The sequence below is a fragment of the Podarcis tiliguerta genome (assembly GCF_965153285.1).
Source record: "Podarcis tiliguerta genome assembly, chromosome: 3".
NCBI classification, from domain to species: Eukaryota; Metazoa; Chordata; class Lepidosauria; order Squamata; family Lacertidae; genus Podarcis; species Podarcis tiliguerta.
Window position 1 is genome coordinate 61,089,556 of NC_139536.1, and position 15,785 is coordinate 61,105,340.

The 15,785-nt window shown below is 44.2% G+C and overlaps 1 protein-coding gene across 1 annotated transcript in view; it reads left to right on the forward strand.

Annotated features, from left to right (window-relative positions):
* The window catches only part of SGK1 (serum/glucocorticoid regulated kinase 1), a 75,424-nt gene that overhangs the window by 42,534 nt on the left and 17,105 nt on the right, over nt 1-15,785 (forward strand). The window contains exon 3 of the mRNA XM_083435031.1: nt 8,884-8,959. Within this exon, the coding sequence (XP_083291157.1) occupies nt 8,884-8,959 (76 nt within the window). The remainder of the gene's footprint in view (nt 1-8,883; nt 8,960-15,785) is intronic.

Here is a 15,785-nt window from a genome sequence, read left to right on the forward strand (position 1 = left end):
TATGCCCACTCTTTCTGCCATTCTAGTGCCTTATCATTCTTAAGAAGAAGATAAGGAGTTTTTATTGCAAAATCTGAGTAGTTTGGAGAGAGGATCTTCTGTGAGAGCAGGATGTTTGTTCTGATTATTAAATTGAAATACCATATCTCCTTCCATGGTTTCGTAATGGTTTGATATAGGGTTATTACGGAAGTCATTTAGATGCGTCAGAAGAACTGAACACAAAGAGTTTTAAAATGAGGCTTGGGGAAGGAGAGCCAGCAAATGGGCAGGCTAAAATTATATGTAATTCCAATGAACACCATCAAACTGTGCGGCACGCAGCTGGTGCTCCTCCTCTTTCCCCCTCTCCTCCCCTTCCCCAATTCTTGATGACAGAACAAATGTCATTCCAAGGAAAGCTGGCAAATCTTTAGTATGACTCAGATCTGAGACATGATAGGTCAGGCGCCTGCTATGCAAATCAGCAGTGACTGCACTCAAGCATTATTAAATCCCACTTGAATCTGTTCAAGGGTTCTGAGGCATCATAGACACAAGCAAATACCACTGGTATGGGTTGGATTGCTGCCTCTTCCCGAGTGGAAAAGTAAAGAGGGCAGCACTAATCTGGAGAGGCAAATTTAAGCACGTGGGAATTAAGGGAAGTCCATTCTTAAACCCTGAATCTGAATTTGTATGGGGCCCTCAATGAGGGATTGTTTAATATCCCAGGGTGGTACACAGCGTTAGTCATAGTAAAAGCAGAGCCATTGAAATCAATGGAGTTGGGCAAGGGCATTAATATCAGTAGGTCTTCTCTGTGTGAAGCTTAGCTGGGCATCACCCATGCCTTTTATTGTGGGTTAATCACATCAGAACAACACACACACACAGTGTGAAACTAATGAAGGAGAAAGCTTCTAATTAAAGTTACAAGGGACCTTTGCTGATTTGGATTTACATCTAGCTAAATATTATAATGAAAGTTGTTGGCCATCAGGACAGGAACTAAAAGATAGTACAATGGTACTTCAGGTTAAGTACTTAATTCATTCTGGAGGTCCGTTCTTAACCTGAAACTGTTCTTAACCTGAAGCACCACTTTAGGTAATGGGGCCTCCTGCTGCCGCCGTGCCCCCGGAGCACGATTTCTGTTCTCATCCTGAAGCAAAGTTCTTAACCCAAGGTACTATTTCTGGGTTAGCAGAGTCTGTAACCTGAAGCGTATGTAACTTGAGGTACCACTGTATAGCACTATTGTTTCTATTGCCTATGTTTGACTCAAACGTCAATTCCTGACCAGGGTCTCAGGAAAAGGGGGCTGGCATTCTTCAGCTGCTGCTTTTCTTCCAGCAGCAACAGATCTATCCAAGAAACCCAGTGTTTGTGACACACAGGGGCATAGGAAAGCGGGCGGTGGGGGCTGACCCGCCCCGGGTGCCCTCACAGAGGGGGCATGACATTCAGTGTGCCGCCCACCCATGACTCCCAAGCCTACCCCAAGCCGTCGGGGTAAGGAGGGAGCTGCACCGCTTTGCCGGCGGCATTCCCCCCTTCCCCCTTAGTTTTGACAGCTTGGGGGAGGCTTGGGAGTCGCAAGCAGGTGGCGCGCCGAATGTCTGCCATGGGTGGCTCACAGTGTCCCCAGCTGCAGGGCCCGCACGCTGCTCCGGGCAGCTGAGCGGCTATCCTGTGCCTGGCAGGGCACCCTCCGTGCCACACCCCCCTCGGGAGCATGCCCGCCCTGGGCAGCGCAGGCATATGCTCCACTGATGGTGACACATTCATGATTTGAAAAGCGAGGTCTATGTTATGCTCAACACACAGCAATTTAAATGACCATTCTCTGTTCACAAAATTGTGCCCTTGGCCAGGTTCTTAATAATTTAATTATTAAGCATGAACAAAAGAAACATGTTAGGAAGCATTAGTTTGAAGGAGGGAGTGCTTTTCGTGTGCCTCTTATTGTATCAGAAACGTGTTTCTGAGTTGCACAAGGCAATTCTTTTTGACATTTAATGTCAAAATGTCAACATGCCAAAGTTACATGAGATTGTGATCTGTTTTCTGTAGAGAGGTTTTCAGAAATGAAGAGTCACTGGTATGGCATTCTAGTTAAGTTGTGCAAGGACTGGAAGAGTGCAACACTGGATTCCACTCCATGACATTTCACATGGTGCTGCTGCTGCTGCTGAGGATCAATTTGAGCTGATCAGCATATTATAGGACCAGTCATTGCAGAGTAAATAAATACAGAATGCAGACAAGAACTTTCAGTAGTGTGTAACAAAGTGCCAGGGCCCTCAGGCAATGATTCTTGGACCTTGGTGTAAGAATAAGCATTCTAGAAGTGTCCCTGCATTCACCTGTGGAATTCTGGAGGCTGTAAGGAGTTATACCCATACTAGTACTATTACAGATTTGGGATACTAGAGTTTGGGGGTACAAAAGCGCCCATAATTCTAAAAAGTTTGTGAATGTTAGAAATTACTGAATGCTACAAATTACTAAACGCTTGGGGTCTTCCGGGGGGGGGGAGGGGGAGAGACAGCTTAGCAGTGTAAAAATGCAGGCTAAGCTTGTTTTTCAGGGTATAGCCTGGGTTGTCATTAAGCATGACAAAGGTGTTGATAGCCATCAAATGAAGATGCTTGGGTCTATGGTACTGTGAAGGTGATGTCACACATAAAAAATGCGGTCCTTCTAAAAAAGAAAGAGAGGTCTGGAGTAGGGGGGCAAGCAGAAGGGGGGGGTGTTGCATTTTGGCAAGGTGTTCTGGGAGGAAGGAGGGGAACAAAAGAGAGAACTCCATGCAGTGCTAACTGGAGGATGCTGCAAAGAGAGACCAGGGACCACGACTGGCTGCTTCTTTGGACCTAAGCTTGCTGAAGCCATGAAATGAGTAATGAGGGATACTCTTGGGGTGTAATGTTCTGCACCCCCTCCATTAAAGGTTTTAGGTGTAGATATGTGTAAAATAAACCATATTTCTTAAAGACACTTCTTTCCACTGTGCCTCGATTTTCCCAACAGAAACACAACCCTGGATGAGCACCTGGAACCCCCTGGAATCTTGCTACCACTTCACAGATATTGGGGTGGTCTGCAACAATACAGAGCATCATTTACAAAAGCCAAATATCCTAAGCCCAACAGAAAAAATGTTGAAAAGCTTTTACTGGTTACTGCATGCTTACATCTCATTAGCCAGAGAAATGTTGAACGATGCCACTCTGCAAATATATGGCTAGAATAAGGGTCCACATGAGATGTGGACCCTTATTCTAGCCATATATTTGCAGACTTATGAGATGTAGATTCTCTTAACTCTATTCAAACTTTTTCATACTCCTGGATTTTTCGAAGACTAAAGTGTTACATTTTGGGAAGGCAACTGACAATGGAGTACTTGTATGTAATATGGTGGAAAACTGAGTGATATGATGCCGCTGATCATTAAGTACTTCTGTCACTCGTCAAGCACTATGCAAATTGTGGAGCGATGCTAAAGCTAGCCCAAGGCCATCAGAGAGCCTGCTGGAAACAAGGTGTGTGCTACTCAACTGGAAGAGAGGGAGGCCTACCAGCAGAGCAGCACTTTCATTGCTGGACCCCACCCCCTGTACACCTGCAGAACGTTCTGCAGCAGAATGCTCTCTGGTGGGGTTCCAAAATGGGGTACGTTGGGGCAGCCAAGGCTTTGCAGGATCCAAAGTCCCCTCATTTCTTCGACTCCTGTCCAAAGTAGTTCCTGAATTATGCCAGCCCTGGAGTGGTGCAGTCAGCACACAGCTTCGTCTGTATGGGCTTAATTGGGCTTAGCGAGACCTGTAGCTCAGAATGAACTTTGAATGTGACCTTAACTTTTTCAGCCCTAGCAAGTAACTTTTAGAAACTTTTCCACAGGTTTGATTAGCACATGCAACAACTGTGCAAAAGCTCCTGTGCTGTTTTATCTGTACACCTGCCTGAGGCCAGCTGCCTATACACTTGCATGGACATTGTCCTTTTCAAATGGAAGTCACTTAACTCAAGGAAGTTATCTCAGTGGAAAATCCCAGTGCATGTGAACTCGCTAAGGAGACTCCCACTTTGCAATAGTCTCATCTTTGCCAGGATTTTTGAAAAGATAACATAGTTTACCCATCAGTGATTGCCCCACTGTACTCAAAATGAAATGTCTGGGCAAATAAAAACATCTTAACGTGTTGCCAAAAAGAGTCCCGTGTCAGCATTCAATCACTACAAACGCCCTCAGTGAATCCATAAAACATATTTTCTACAGACGGAACTCAGAGAATGGCTCATCGGATGACCTTAATGCAAACATTATGTACAAACAATCTGAAGTTAGCTTTATGATAGTAATCAGGGAATGATTAAAGACTTATCTATACAAGAACTAGCACTGACTCAATATGATAGGTCATTTCAACTCATTCAGAGACTCTGTAACCAGTATTACTTGGTCACTAAGAACATCAAGAGAGCCCTGCTGGACCAGGCCAAACACCCATCTAGACCAGCATCCTGTGCTGACAGTAGCCAACCAGATGTAGCTCAGTTGGTTACAGCTTGGTGCTGATAACGCTAAGTTTTGCAGGTTCGATCCCCATATGGGACAGCTGCATATTCCTACACTGCAAGGGGTTGACTTAGATCAGAGCTTTCAAAATCCTCAGGGTCCAGTCCAACTCTACAATTCTATGATTCTGGCCTATGGGAAGGCTGCAGGCAGGATCTGAATACAATAGCATTTTCCCCAACTATGATTCCCAGCAACTGACATTCAGAAGCATGCTACTTAACCAAGCAGAAATCCCTGCAAAAATATTTTCCCCTCCAGTCAGGGCCCAGGGCTTGTATCTACATGGTTGACCAAAAATTGTCCTTCAGATATTTATTCCTCAGTCTGTAGTGTAGGGGTGGGGAACCTGTGGCCTTCCCATTGTTGCTAGACTCCCAATTTCCGTCAGTCCCAGCCGGCATGGGAGCTGGAGCCCAACAACATCCAAAGAGCCACAGGATCCCCATTCCACAACAACAACCTCTTCCATCTATTAAGGATGCATATTTGGAAGCAGGACTGAAAATGTTCCTGGCAGCATCTGATGCTGATGGCTAAACATGTTGACATCCCTGAATAGGCTGCAGCCATGTAGAAATGTGGTGCTGGCTTCTAATAATATCAGGGTGGGGTTTTTTCCCCTTGAGAAAGTACCACTATGGTCACACACAATGCAGGTAGAGTAAAACCAGGTTTTGGTAGACATGCTGTGGAAGAGATTTCAGACACTGGGTGGTGTTGTGGCACGCATTCTCACATACCCATGTTCCTCACTCCCTTGGTCAGTGTTCAGCCATTACATGGTTGCCACTGACCTCCTGGTTAAGTATGTGGGTTGAAGCATGAGAGGAAGTGATGGTGCATAATTTCCAAGTCTTCTTCAAAGAGTGGTTCTTTGAGGCCCAGAGAACTGAGAATGCCTCTGCTCTTCTACCCAGGAGATGTGGAAACTTGTGTGAGATAGGAGAAACAGGAAGTGTGAGACAGCTGCACTTCCTGTTATCTCTGCAGCAACATCATCCATGAAGCCGCTCTCAGCTGCAGCTTTCTGAAAGAGGCTGAAGATGTTAAGGTTTTCTACTGGCTTTTCATTATCTGTCAAAGATTTATTATTATGTCAGCAGCTGTGGTATTCATTTGTTTGTTTATTTAGAAGATTTATATTCTGCCTTTCAAATTATTATCAAGATGACTTACAAGCAACAGATAATAGTACCATTATCCCAAAACCCAGAAATATATACGCACAGAGACACAGAAACTCAGCAGCCCTTGGTCTTCCAGTCAGGGATTACCCAATTCCTTTTTTTTTCTTTTTCCTGAGGCAAATGACAGGGCAGTACTCACCATTCTACATACAGAAACCAACCAAACTGGCAACTGAATCTTACTTCGGATTCAGTGGGGGTTAGAATTCAATGGTGTGCTATTACAAATGTTCTATCAGAACAAATATTGCAGAACTATTTCCCCCACATGCTCTTCTGAGGGGTTCATGAACCAATTAGGGGAACATGGGGTGGGGGAAAGGGGGGAGCCCATTGCACTAGTGGAAGTCCTTATGTGAGCAGGACCAGTTAGTTCAATCCAGCCCTAAGGATGGGACATCTGAAGGCAGCAGGCTAACTTTGATGCCACAGAGCAGCGCTGTCCTCCAGCACCTCACAACTGCTGCCTATCCCTCAGCATCTGTAGCTCGAGGTGCCCTGTTCACACTGCCTAAAGGTAGGGCCAGTCCTGCTTCCAGTTGATGGGTTGGGCCAGAGCACATTTTCCTTCTGTTCTTAAAGTCAGCCTGACAGAGACCAACATCCTGGGTCACGACACTGCCAGCACCCCACACATCTGCATTGATGACCACATGCTTGAGATGTACATGATTTTGTCTCCCTGAGCTCCACCATAACTCATAACCTCTCCATCGATGTTAAGTTGTACAATAGTATTGGCAAGGCAGCTACGGCAATGGCTCGCCTCTCTGAAAGGCTATGGGAGAATGTGATGCTAATGACCAATACCAAGATGAAGGTCTACCAGGCTGGTGTGTTGAGCATGCTGCTTTATGGTAGCGTGATGTGGGCAACTTACAACCGCCAGGAGCAAAGCCTCGATGCCTTCCACATGCCCTGTGTCAGAAAGGTTTAGGGCATCACATGGCAGGACAGAGTCACACTCCTGTCTCAAAGACACTGGTTGTAAGCTTCTTTGGGGAAGCTTCTGGCAGCAAAATGCCCTATAATTTTAAATCCAATATAAAATATAAGTACTGGTCTGGAACTGGTAAGAATTTTCCATGAGTCACTGTATTCTGCCAAACATTTCTTATTCCTTAGGTAAGAATCGTTAAGGCCGATCAAGTGAATGCTTAAGCTCTTGTGCTCTATTTTTGTGGGTCAAAGTGCAACATACCTGGGAAACTGGAGACTCCGAGTTCAGTGTGTAATGATACGATAGACTGCACAGGGCTTTTGTCTCCTGATCGCCCATTGTCTTAACTAGTGTTTTAAAATATTTGACTACTTTCAGTAGTTATCTGCCAAAGCTTAAGTGTGCCAAACAATCAAAGAGACGAAAAGACCCAGCCATTCCTATTAAGCTATTTGTCTGATTGTCCAAATTGACTTAGTCTAAGCAATATCAAGAGAAATCTAAGCAGGTACATTGGGAAATGCCATTTGAGTGCACGAAGAAGGCATGCAGAAAGCTCATGTTTTCTGGAGCAAAACTTTTCAAGGAACAAAAATCCAAAGAGCAATAAATGCAACAAATGGGCAAGTTCAAGAGGACAAGACTTCCAGCCAGTTCATATGGTCTCCAGTTATCAGGATGGAAGAAAAGCATTCCCTTGTCATTTTCTTGTTTGGGGGCAGAATGTGGTGGGGGAAGAGTTAGCATTCGTGAATCAATGCCTTTTTTCAACCTAGTCATAAGTAGACCACTGGACAAAATATTTCCTCACTATTTATGAAATTCATGTACTGTCCACAGAAAGAGTGGTGATGTGGAGAGTGTTTGGTTTCATGTCTTGAAAGCACATAATAATAATAATAATAATAATAATTTATTATTTGTACCCCGCCCATCTGGCTGGGTTTCCCCAGCCACTCTGGGCGGCTTCCATAGAAACAAAAAATACAATAAAATATCACAGATTAAAAACTTCCCTGAACAGGGCTGCCTTAAGATGTCTTCTGAATGTCAGGTAGTTATTTATCGCTTTGACATAAATATGCTTCCCATCTGGAGGTTGATTGATATATATTGATATCAATATATATTGATATAAACAATATTTATGTCCTATTTTACACCATTGTAATTTAACAGTACTTTTCATCCATGTGCTTTGCTAACTTTAGTATTTAGAAGATGCCAGTATATCTAGATCTATCTCCCACAAATTTGCATATAATCTGACACAGGGAATTTCCAGATGCAGGTAAATAGGTTTAGGTCCCCCCCAAAACTCTTAAGTTTTGTGTGTGTATACACTTGTCTCTGGGAACCAGACTACACTGTCCCAACTCTTCAGAGCAGAATGCAGGTACACCTTCTGAGGGTGTCGGATAAACTCTACTTCACCACCACACAGCAGCAATACTCGTGGGGAAAGAAGGGGCTTCTCTGCCCTCAGTCATCACTGGGGTGGGGTGGGGGATGTGACCTACTTTATAGTCCTCTATTTGAAGACCACCCAAAGCTAGTCCTTTTGTTTGAATAGTTGTTTGGTCCAAGTCTGCCTTAATGATAAGGAACCACAAGAAGTGAGAGCAGAGGCCTTGAGGTTGCCCATCAGTTGTTAGCACCTGGGTTGCAGATTAAGCAGGCACACATTTTCCTAGCCTCCCCTGCTATGGCAAGATTTACCAAATTGCTATTTAAATTGTATAAATCATTTCTACATTTGCATCTATACATAGAAGTAGCATATGCACACTTAATGCAAATCTGTGTCCCTGTTATGATCCTATTTTTGGTGATGTGTATAATGACCACAACTAAGTCTTTCGTTTATACTTTTCCTCCATGCACAACTAATGGGAATTTTCCTTTGCCAGAAGGAGACCAGCTGGGTATGGGCAGGCAGTCTGACAGGGCTGAGATAAGATTCTCCCTCAACACTGTGTAAAGCAATCTCATAAACTTTACATAGAAACTATATCACAAAATACAGAGTCCACATTTCAATGCACAGCTGTATACAATACACCTTTATACAATACACCTATAAACAATACACCTGTATACAATACACCTGTGTATTTAAAAGGTTTCTTTGGAGTACAAAAAGTTTTAGATGTTTCAAGATACATTTTGTTCCTTCTGCTTTATAGGTGAAAGAACTTTACGGTAAAGAAGATCTGTTGGCTCAACCTGATCAGAGAACTTTCTGGACTAATGATGACTCAGGTAAGAATTTAGCAAGTAAAGGAATATCCTTCAGGATGCTGCAGTCAGTATTATGTTTGGATTTGAAAAACAAACAAACACCTGTGCAGTAATATACATACACTGCATCCCAAACTAACATATTTTCTTCTTCTTTTTAAGTGTGGTGGAAGGTTTGAGCCTGCCAAAGAGGGTTTGCATTGAGGGTTACACTACTTCAGAATAAGGATGGAAGAAAATCCCTACTGGATCAGACAAAGGGTGTCTCTAGTGCAGGATCCAGTTCCCCACAGTGGCCAACCAAATGCCTAAGGCAAACTCTGCCAATCTGAGGCCTCTTTCCACGGGCTCCCCAGTAATTGATATTCAGAGGCAGACTGCTTTAATATTGGAAGCAGTGCTCAGCCACCATGACTATGAGCCATTGATAGCTTTATTCTCTGTAAATTTGTCTAGCCTCCTTTTAAGTTGGTGGCCATGCATTTTGTGGAAGAAAATTCCATACCTTAACATGCACTATGGCCATTTGTATCACCTATATTCTGTCCAGCCCCATGAACCCATTAAGTTTTGGGCCCAGGATCTGGGTCTCACTTAGATATTTAGCAGAACAGTTGCCTGGATGAATGGTCTGGTGGTTATGCAACCAATGGCAGAGTGCTCAACCCAAGCCAATAATATTTAAGGAAATCTGAAACTGAAATCTGCATAGGAGAGTGACTGGGAACACTGCTTAAAGGGAATCTCTCGGACTGATAAGGCACAATAAGGCTACTGCTAACTTAAGCAATCCGAGAAGAGTCGCTGTTTAATTGCCCATTTAGTTTATCATGTTCTAACCCTATTATGGCATTTTTACAAAAGTGCAGTAATCGACTTGAGGGCTCCAGCATTTGTTACTGTTCAGATGATAGGCGCCAAAGTGGGTCAGTTCTAATGAACTGTATCTAATTGAAATGGTCAAGTTCACTTTAAGTCCTTAAGGCTTTGTTCACATGAGATAACTTCAGTCCTTTTTCTCCCTCTTTAGTCTGTCCCCCAGGTAGATTGCTTTACATAGGGCACCTGATTGGTGGTGGTGGTGGAGTAATTCCTAGGGGGGGAATGGATTGGATCACAGCAAAGCAATATATTCCTGTGAAAAAGGGTTGACGCTAAAGTCTTCTTCCCTAGCTGCATGGTGACTTTCCCCTAGATCAGGGGAGGGGATTTTTTTTTTCCAGCTTGAGGACTACATTTCTTTCTCTGCAACCTTCTGCGGCCACATGCCAGTGGTAGTTGGCAAGGCCAGAAACAAGTCAGTGAAGCAATAAATGTTCATTTTAATTGGTACAATAGGCATGTTTCTACATACAGTGGTACCTCTGGTTGTGAACGGGATCCATTCCGGAGGCCCGTTCGCAACATGAAAAGAGAGCAACCTGAAGCGCCATATCTGCGCAGGTGTATGGCGTGATTTGGTGCTTGTGCACATGCACAAAGCGCAATTGGCGAAACCTGGAAGTAACCCTTTCCGGTACTTCCGGGTCACCGTGGGTCGTAACCTGAAAGAACGTAACATGAAGCAAACATAACATGAGGTATGGCTGTACTTTCACACACCCCTCTCTAACCTATATCCAGGCAATGGCATGTTCCATCCAGGAAAAAATGCTCAAGGAGGGTGCATGGCAGGACCAGTGAGGGGCTGTGAAGAGAGGAGGTGTGAGGCCTGGTCCTGAGGACCAGACAAAGAGGCCTGGGCAAAAGGCCTGCTCAATCACCTAGAGCAGGCAACCCCAAACTCAGCCCTCCTGCTGTTTTGGAACTACAATTCCCATCATCCCTGACCACTGGTCCTGTTAGCTAGTGATAATGGGAGTTGTGGTCCCAAAACATCTGGAGGGTCGAGTTTGGAGATGCCTAACCTAGAGGGATTACAGGCATCTTCATGGCACCATGTCTATGACATAACAAAATATGCACAGATTTGGATATATGTGTCTTCACCTTTACTCCTGGGATGCAGCTGTTTGACTAAGGTCAAACACCAGGATCTGGAGGGTTCAGGATTCAGACTGAACCACTGGTCATGTGTGTGTGTGTGTGTGTGTGTGTTTAATATCCTATTCAACCTCAGTAAGTCAGGTCATACTGCATCTGTGATTGTATAGGTTGCCAGATAGCCTTGGATTATCAGCTTCAGCTTCTGTTTTTTCTGGCTGCTCCATGGCTCCAGTTGAGTGTTTGCTCCCTTAGGCTCCTTGATAATGTTTCCATTTTAGTGCTTCCAGCTTGACTTTGAAGTTAACCTGTCTGCTGAATCATCCAGGGGACAGGCTTGTCCCTGAACCGTTGGCAGACAGTTTCACTCCTCAGGGTGTCTTTTCCACTGGAATGGCTGGAATGCCACTTTCAGGTGGAGAGTGTTTGGATTTCTGTGTAAAGCAGCAAATAGCTGGAGAATGGTCCTGGGAGGATTTGCTGTCAGTCTAGTACTTGTAATTTTCCACAGGCATGTTCTGTATTCTGCATGCATCTGTCACATGAACTGGCAGAGTCCCTGACATTGTCTGCAAGTTCCCCGTGACTGACTGCTGCTGAAAGTTTTTATTTTATAGCATTGATGTATTCCCCACCACATCTGAAAAGTTGCACCAGAAACGGCCATAGTTTGGTGGTAGGTCATATACTTGGAATGCAGATGGTCCCATTCCATCCCTTGTGTCTCCAGTTAGGACTGGGGAAGTTGCTGCCAGGCAACTGCACTAGATAGGTCAGTGATCTGGCTTACTGCAACGCAATTTCCTCTGTTCCTACGTGATGGTCAGAATTGTCTTTGGCAATCCCAATATCCAGCCCCACCCCCAGACAATATCTAAACTCCAGAGCTATTTTCACTGAAGGCTTGTCCTGCTGCCTCTGCAGGACTCTGCATTTTAGTTGGCAAATCAACTGGAAAGATGCTTCATAGGCAGGATTATTTCCAGTACACAAAACTCTTGGCTTCATTGAGAGCCATTATATTTTTAGGCGGAGACAAATTATTATAGATGCATAGAATAATACAACCATGAGGCTCAAAGGAACTCCTTTGAATAGGAACTTGTCCAAAGGAACAAGGAAAAAATATAGTTGTGCCATGCGACAGATAGTTTCCTTGACATCTGGTGGATTTAACAACCACCGTTACTGATTGAAGGCCAAGCTAGGCATGACATTAAGAGTGCAAATGCAAAAATGTGTGAATACCATTAATGGTCAAGAATCAGGATTTTTGTTGTTGTTATGTAAAGAGTAGCAGAGAGGAAACTTAAGCAGCCTCAGGTCTGTGGAAAGTGCAGAGGAGAAGTTCAGCTCTTTATCTTTCTTTCACAATCTTGTCACGATTGCTTCTCCAAAGCTGCTTTTTGCATTTTAAGGGAATCCTCCAATGGTGCCTCTCTTTTTTTTGGCTTCTGCATTCAGTTTGTGCCATGCGGTGTAATCTTGATGACATTAGGTTATCCATCTGGGTGGGTGTGGGTGTGTTGGGTTCCTCTTCCACCTTACAATCCTGAGCTTCTAAATACCACTCAGCAGTAAATGTTTGTTTTTGCGCCAGGTTGCAGGATGATCAGTATAGTACTTAGGCAAATGAAAATCAAACAGCACGGTAATAATGAGATCCTCAAATAGTGGAAATCAATTTAGCTAACTGATAGTGGAAATCAATTTGCCATCCTTTTCATTTTGACTATCACATCCTGAGAAATATGATTGCAGGGAGATAATTGCCGTAGGAAGCCAGGCCCTTATGTGCATAGAACATAGGAGCATGTAATTACTTGCTGAGAATTAAATAGCAGCGTGAATGATGCAGTGAATAATAATTTAAGACTTAACAACAGCATACCAAAAGCATGGCTACTAGGCTATAATGGTAACGACAAATACAGGATGTTTTTCTGGCATACATCTCTTTGTCCAAAAAGACAATATTTGTGTTGTCCTGTGAGCTAGGGATGATGGGAGTTGTAGTCACAAAACATCTGGAGGGCCAAGTTTGGGGATGCCTGGACTAAGCCAAGCTGGAATCCAACAACATCTGGAGAGTCACAGAAAAGACACTCCTGTTTGAAACCAGGTGTCCATCTTTAACAAATTCTTCATTCCACCAAAACACAGTAAACACTCTTAGCAGAAATATGTTTGGCCTAGAGCACCACAGCTTGATCACAGACACTCCAGTAATGTCCGATTCCAGCTGCTCTCAGCACCTTCCAGCATGGCCAGTGGTCAGGAATTATAGTAGTTGTGATCCAGCAACATTTGGAGGGTCACAGGTTCCCCACTTGGCTACTGATGGAACATTTGAGACTTTCCTTAATTTGGTTCTCTCTATTTTCAGTGTCGGACGCGGGTGGCGCTGTGGGTAAAACCTCAGTGCCTAGGACTTGCCGATCGTATGGTCGGCGGTTCGAATCCCCGCGGCGGGGTGAGCTCCCGTCTTTCGGTCCCAGCTCCTGCCCACCTAGCAGTTCGAAAGCACCTTCAGGTGCAATTAGATAAATAGGGACCGCTTTATAGCGGGAAGGTAAACAGCGTTTCTGTGGGCTGCGCTGGTGCTGGCTCGCCAGAGCAGCTTCATTACACTGGCCACGTGACCCAGAAGTGTCTCCGGACAGCGCTGGCCCCCGGCCTCTTAAGTGAGATGGGCGCACAACCCTAGAGTTGGACACGACTGGCCCGTACGAGCAGGGGTACCTTTACCTTTACCTATTTTCAGTGGAGCTTCTTTTAGTGCAGGCTACACTGTTGCAGCAGCATGTGGAATATGCATTGCCTTCTTCAGTTACAAGAATTAAAGATGTGAGGTGATAACATTGCCAGTGATTTAATAACGGCACTTATACTATCCTTGTCCTATGGCTGTAGTACTGCTGCGGTTACATTTTTCCACCAACCAGCTTGTCTTCAACGGATCTGTGCTAATTGATGTGTGCACAGCTATTATGCGTGTGTGTTGATCCTTCTTAATAAACACTGACTAAGGTATGAATGGAAGCAATTGATGGGGAGGGGGGGGAATTGCTCCAGGTGCAGCCAAGGTAATTGGCCCAGAGAACTGTGACCATGTGGTTGCAACATCCAAAGGCAAACATTCCTCAAATAACTGGGTCAACACTTCAGGCATTGCCTGACTGCAAAGCTTTCGTCAGGATGACCTCAGACCGGCTGAAGCACAGTGGGCCTACGCATACTTTTCAAGTGGTAGCATGGTTTGACATACACATACATAATAAGCGTTTGTTAACAACAAAGTGGGGATCACCACAGTAGTTACAAAGGCTTATGTGAATGCTTATGGGGGTAATTTCAGATGAGATCTGAGTGCTTTAGAAAGGGACTTAAGCAATCTCGCTTTCAGATAAGGCTCAACACGTTTTTCTGTGTTTGCTTTACAACCCTCTTGCAAGCAGCAGAAGCATGGCTTCAAGTCCGGCTACGTAAACAAATTAACTCCTTTGAAGCTATGACGTATTTCTTGCATTTTAAACCTGGGGCCCCATCTCAGAAACAGCTATCCACTTTTCACAGATACTTACACCAGTAATAACAACTTTCAGGATGAATTCAGCGATGAATTTAGAGATAGGCTACAACCATCTTTAAACACACACACACACACACTGCTAAACTGTTGCTAAACTACATGTCCTATCAACCCTGAGCATTGACCACGGCCTTCTCAATACGCCCTCCCATCAAATGTCAAAGAGAAGAACAACTACCAGACTTTTAGAAGACATCTGAAGGCAGCCCTCTTTAGGGAAGCTTTTAATGTTTAACAGACTACTGTATTTTAATACTTCTTTGGAAGCCACTCAGAGTGGCTGGGGAGGCCCAGCCAGATGGGCAGGGTATAAATAATAAATAATTAGCTACCAGCATGAGTTTGACCAAACTGCGGGAGGGAGTGGAAGACAGGAGTGCCTGGCGTGCTCTGGTCCATGGGGTCACAAAGCGTCAGACACGACTAAATGAATAAACAACAACATTATTATTGTTGTTGTTGTTGTTGTTGAGGCTGATGAAGTTCTCCGCCTCTGGCTGAAAGGGTCCTACTATAGGTTGTGCATTTGCTCAGGGGACATGTACCTAAGGGCACATGTCTTCTGTCATCTAATCTGTTTTCCCATTTGGGTCCCCACAGATTCCCTTGGCTCCTAATGCTCAGCAGACTCATGAGGGTCTGTGTGTCTGCACAGCTCCCAGGCCTTTGTTTTGGCTGGGCTTTTGGTCCCACTTAAAAGGCTCTGAGACAGAGGTGGTAATGGAACAACTCTCTGTCAAGCAGACGGATAGATGAGATTAGCTTCCAGTTGCACATCATTAGAGCCTCCTGCTTGAGTAATGGAATAGGTTGAATGTTCTAGCGTATGTCATTATGAGTATTGTATTTATGTCATTTATTAAACGTTCATATCCTACCTTTTGAGCCATGGATCCACAAAAATCAGGAAACGAATAGAGAGATTAAAAAACTAGAATTCAGAAAGTATTAAAACTGCAATACAGCACAGCACAAAATGCCACAGTACACCCTGTATGTTGCACCAGGTATGACATAAGGGCTACTTCGGTGTTTGAATGTGGAGTTTCCTATACAACGTAAATTAAGGTGGGGCAATATTCCTTCTCCATGCTACTCCAATGAAGCCTAGCAATGGGGACTCCCTGTCTTGATCTAATCAACTACAAGGCAGACAGTCTCTATCTCTAGCCTTTATTTTCTGGAGGAGAGGAGGAACAGGCCCATATACCTAGACTTCCATTATGCTCTGTTCTCAATTACAAGCACCATACATTTCAGAGTCTATAGACA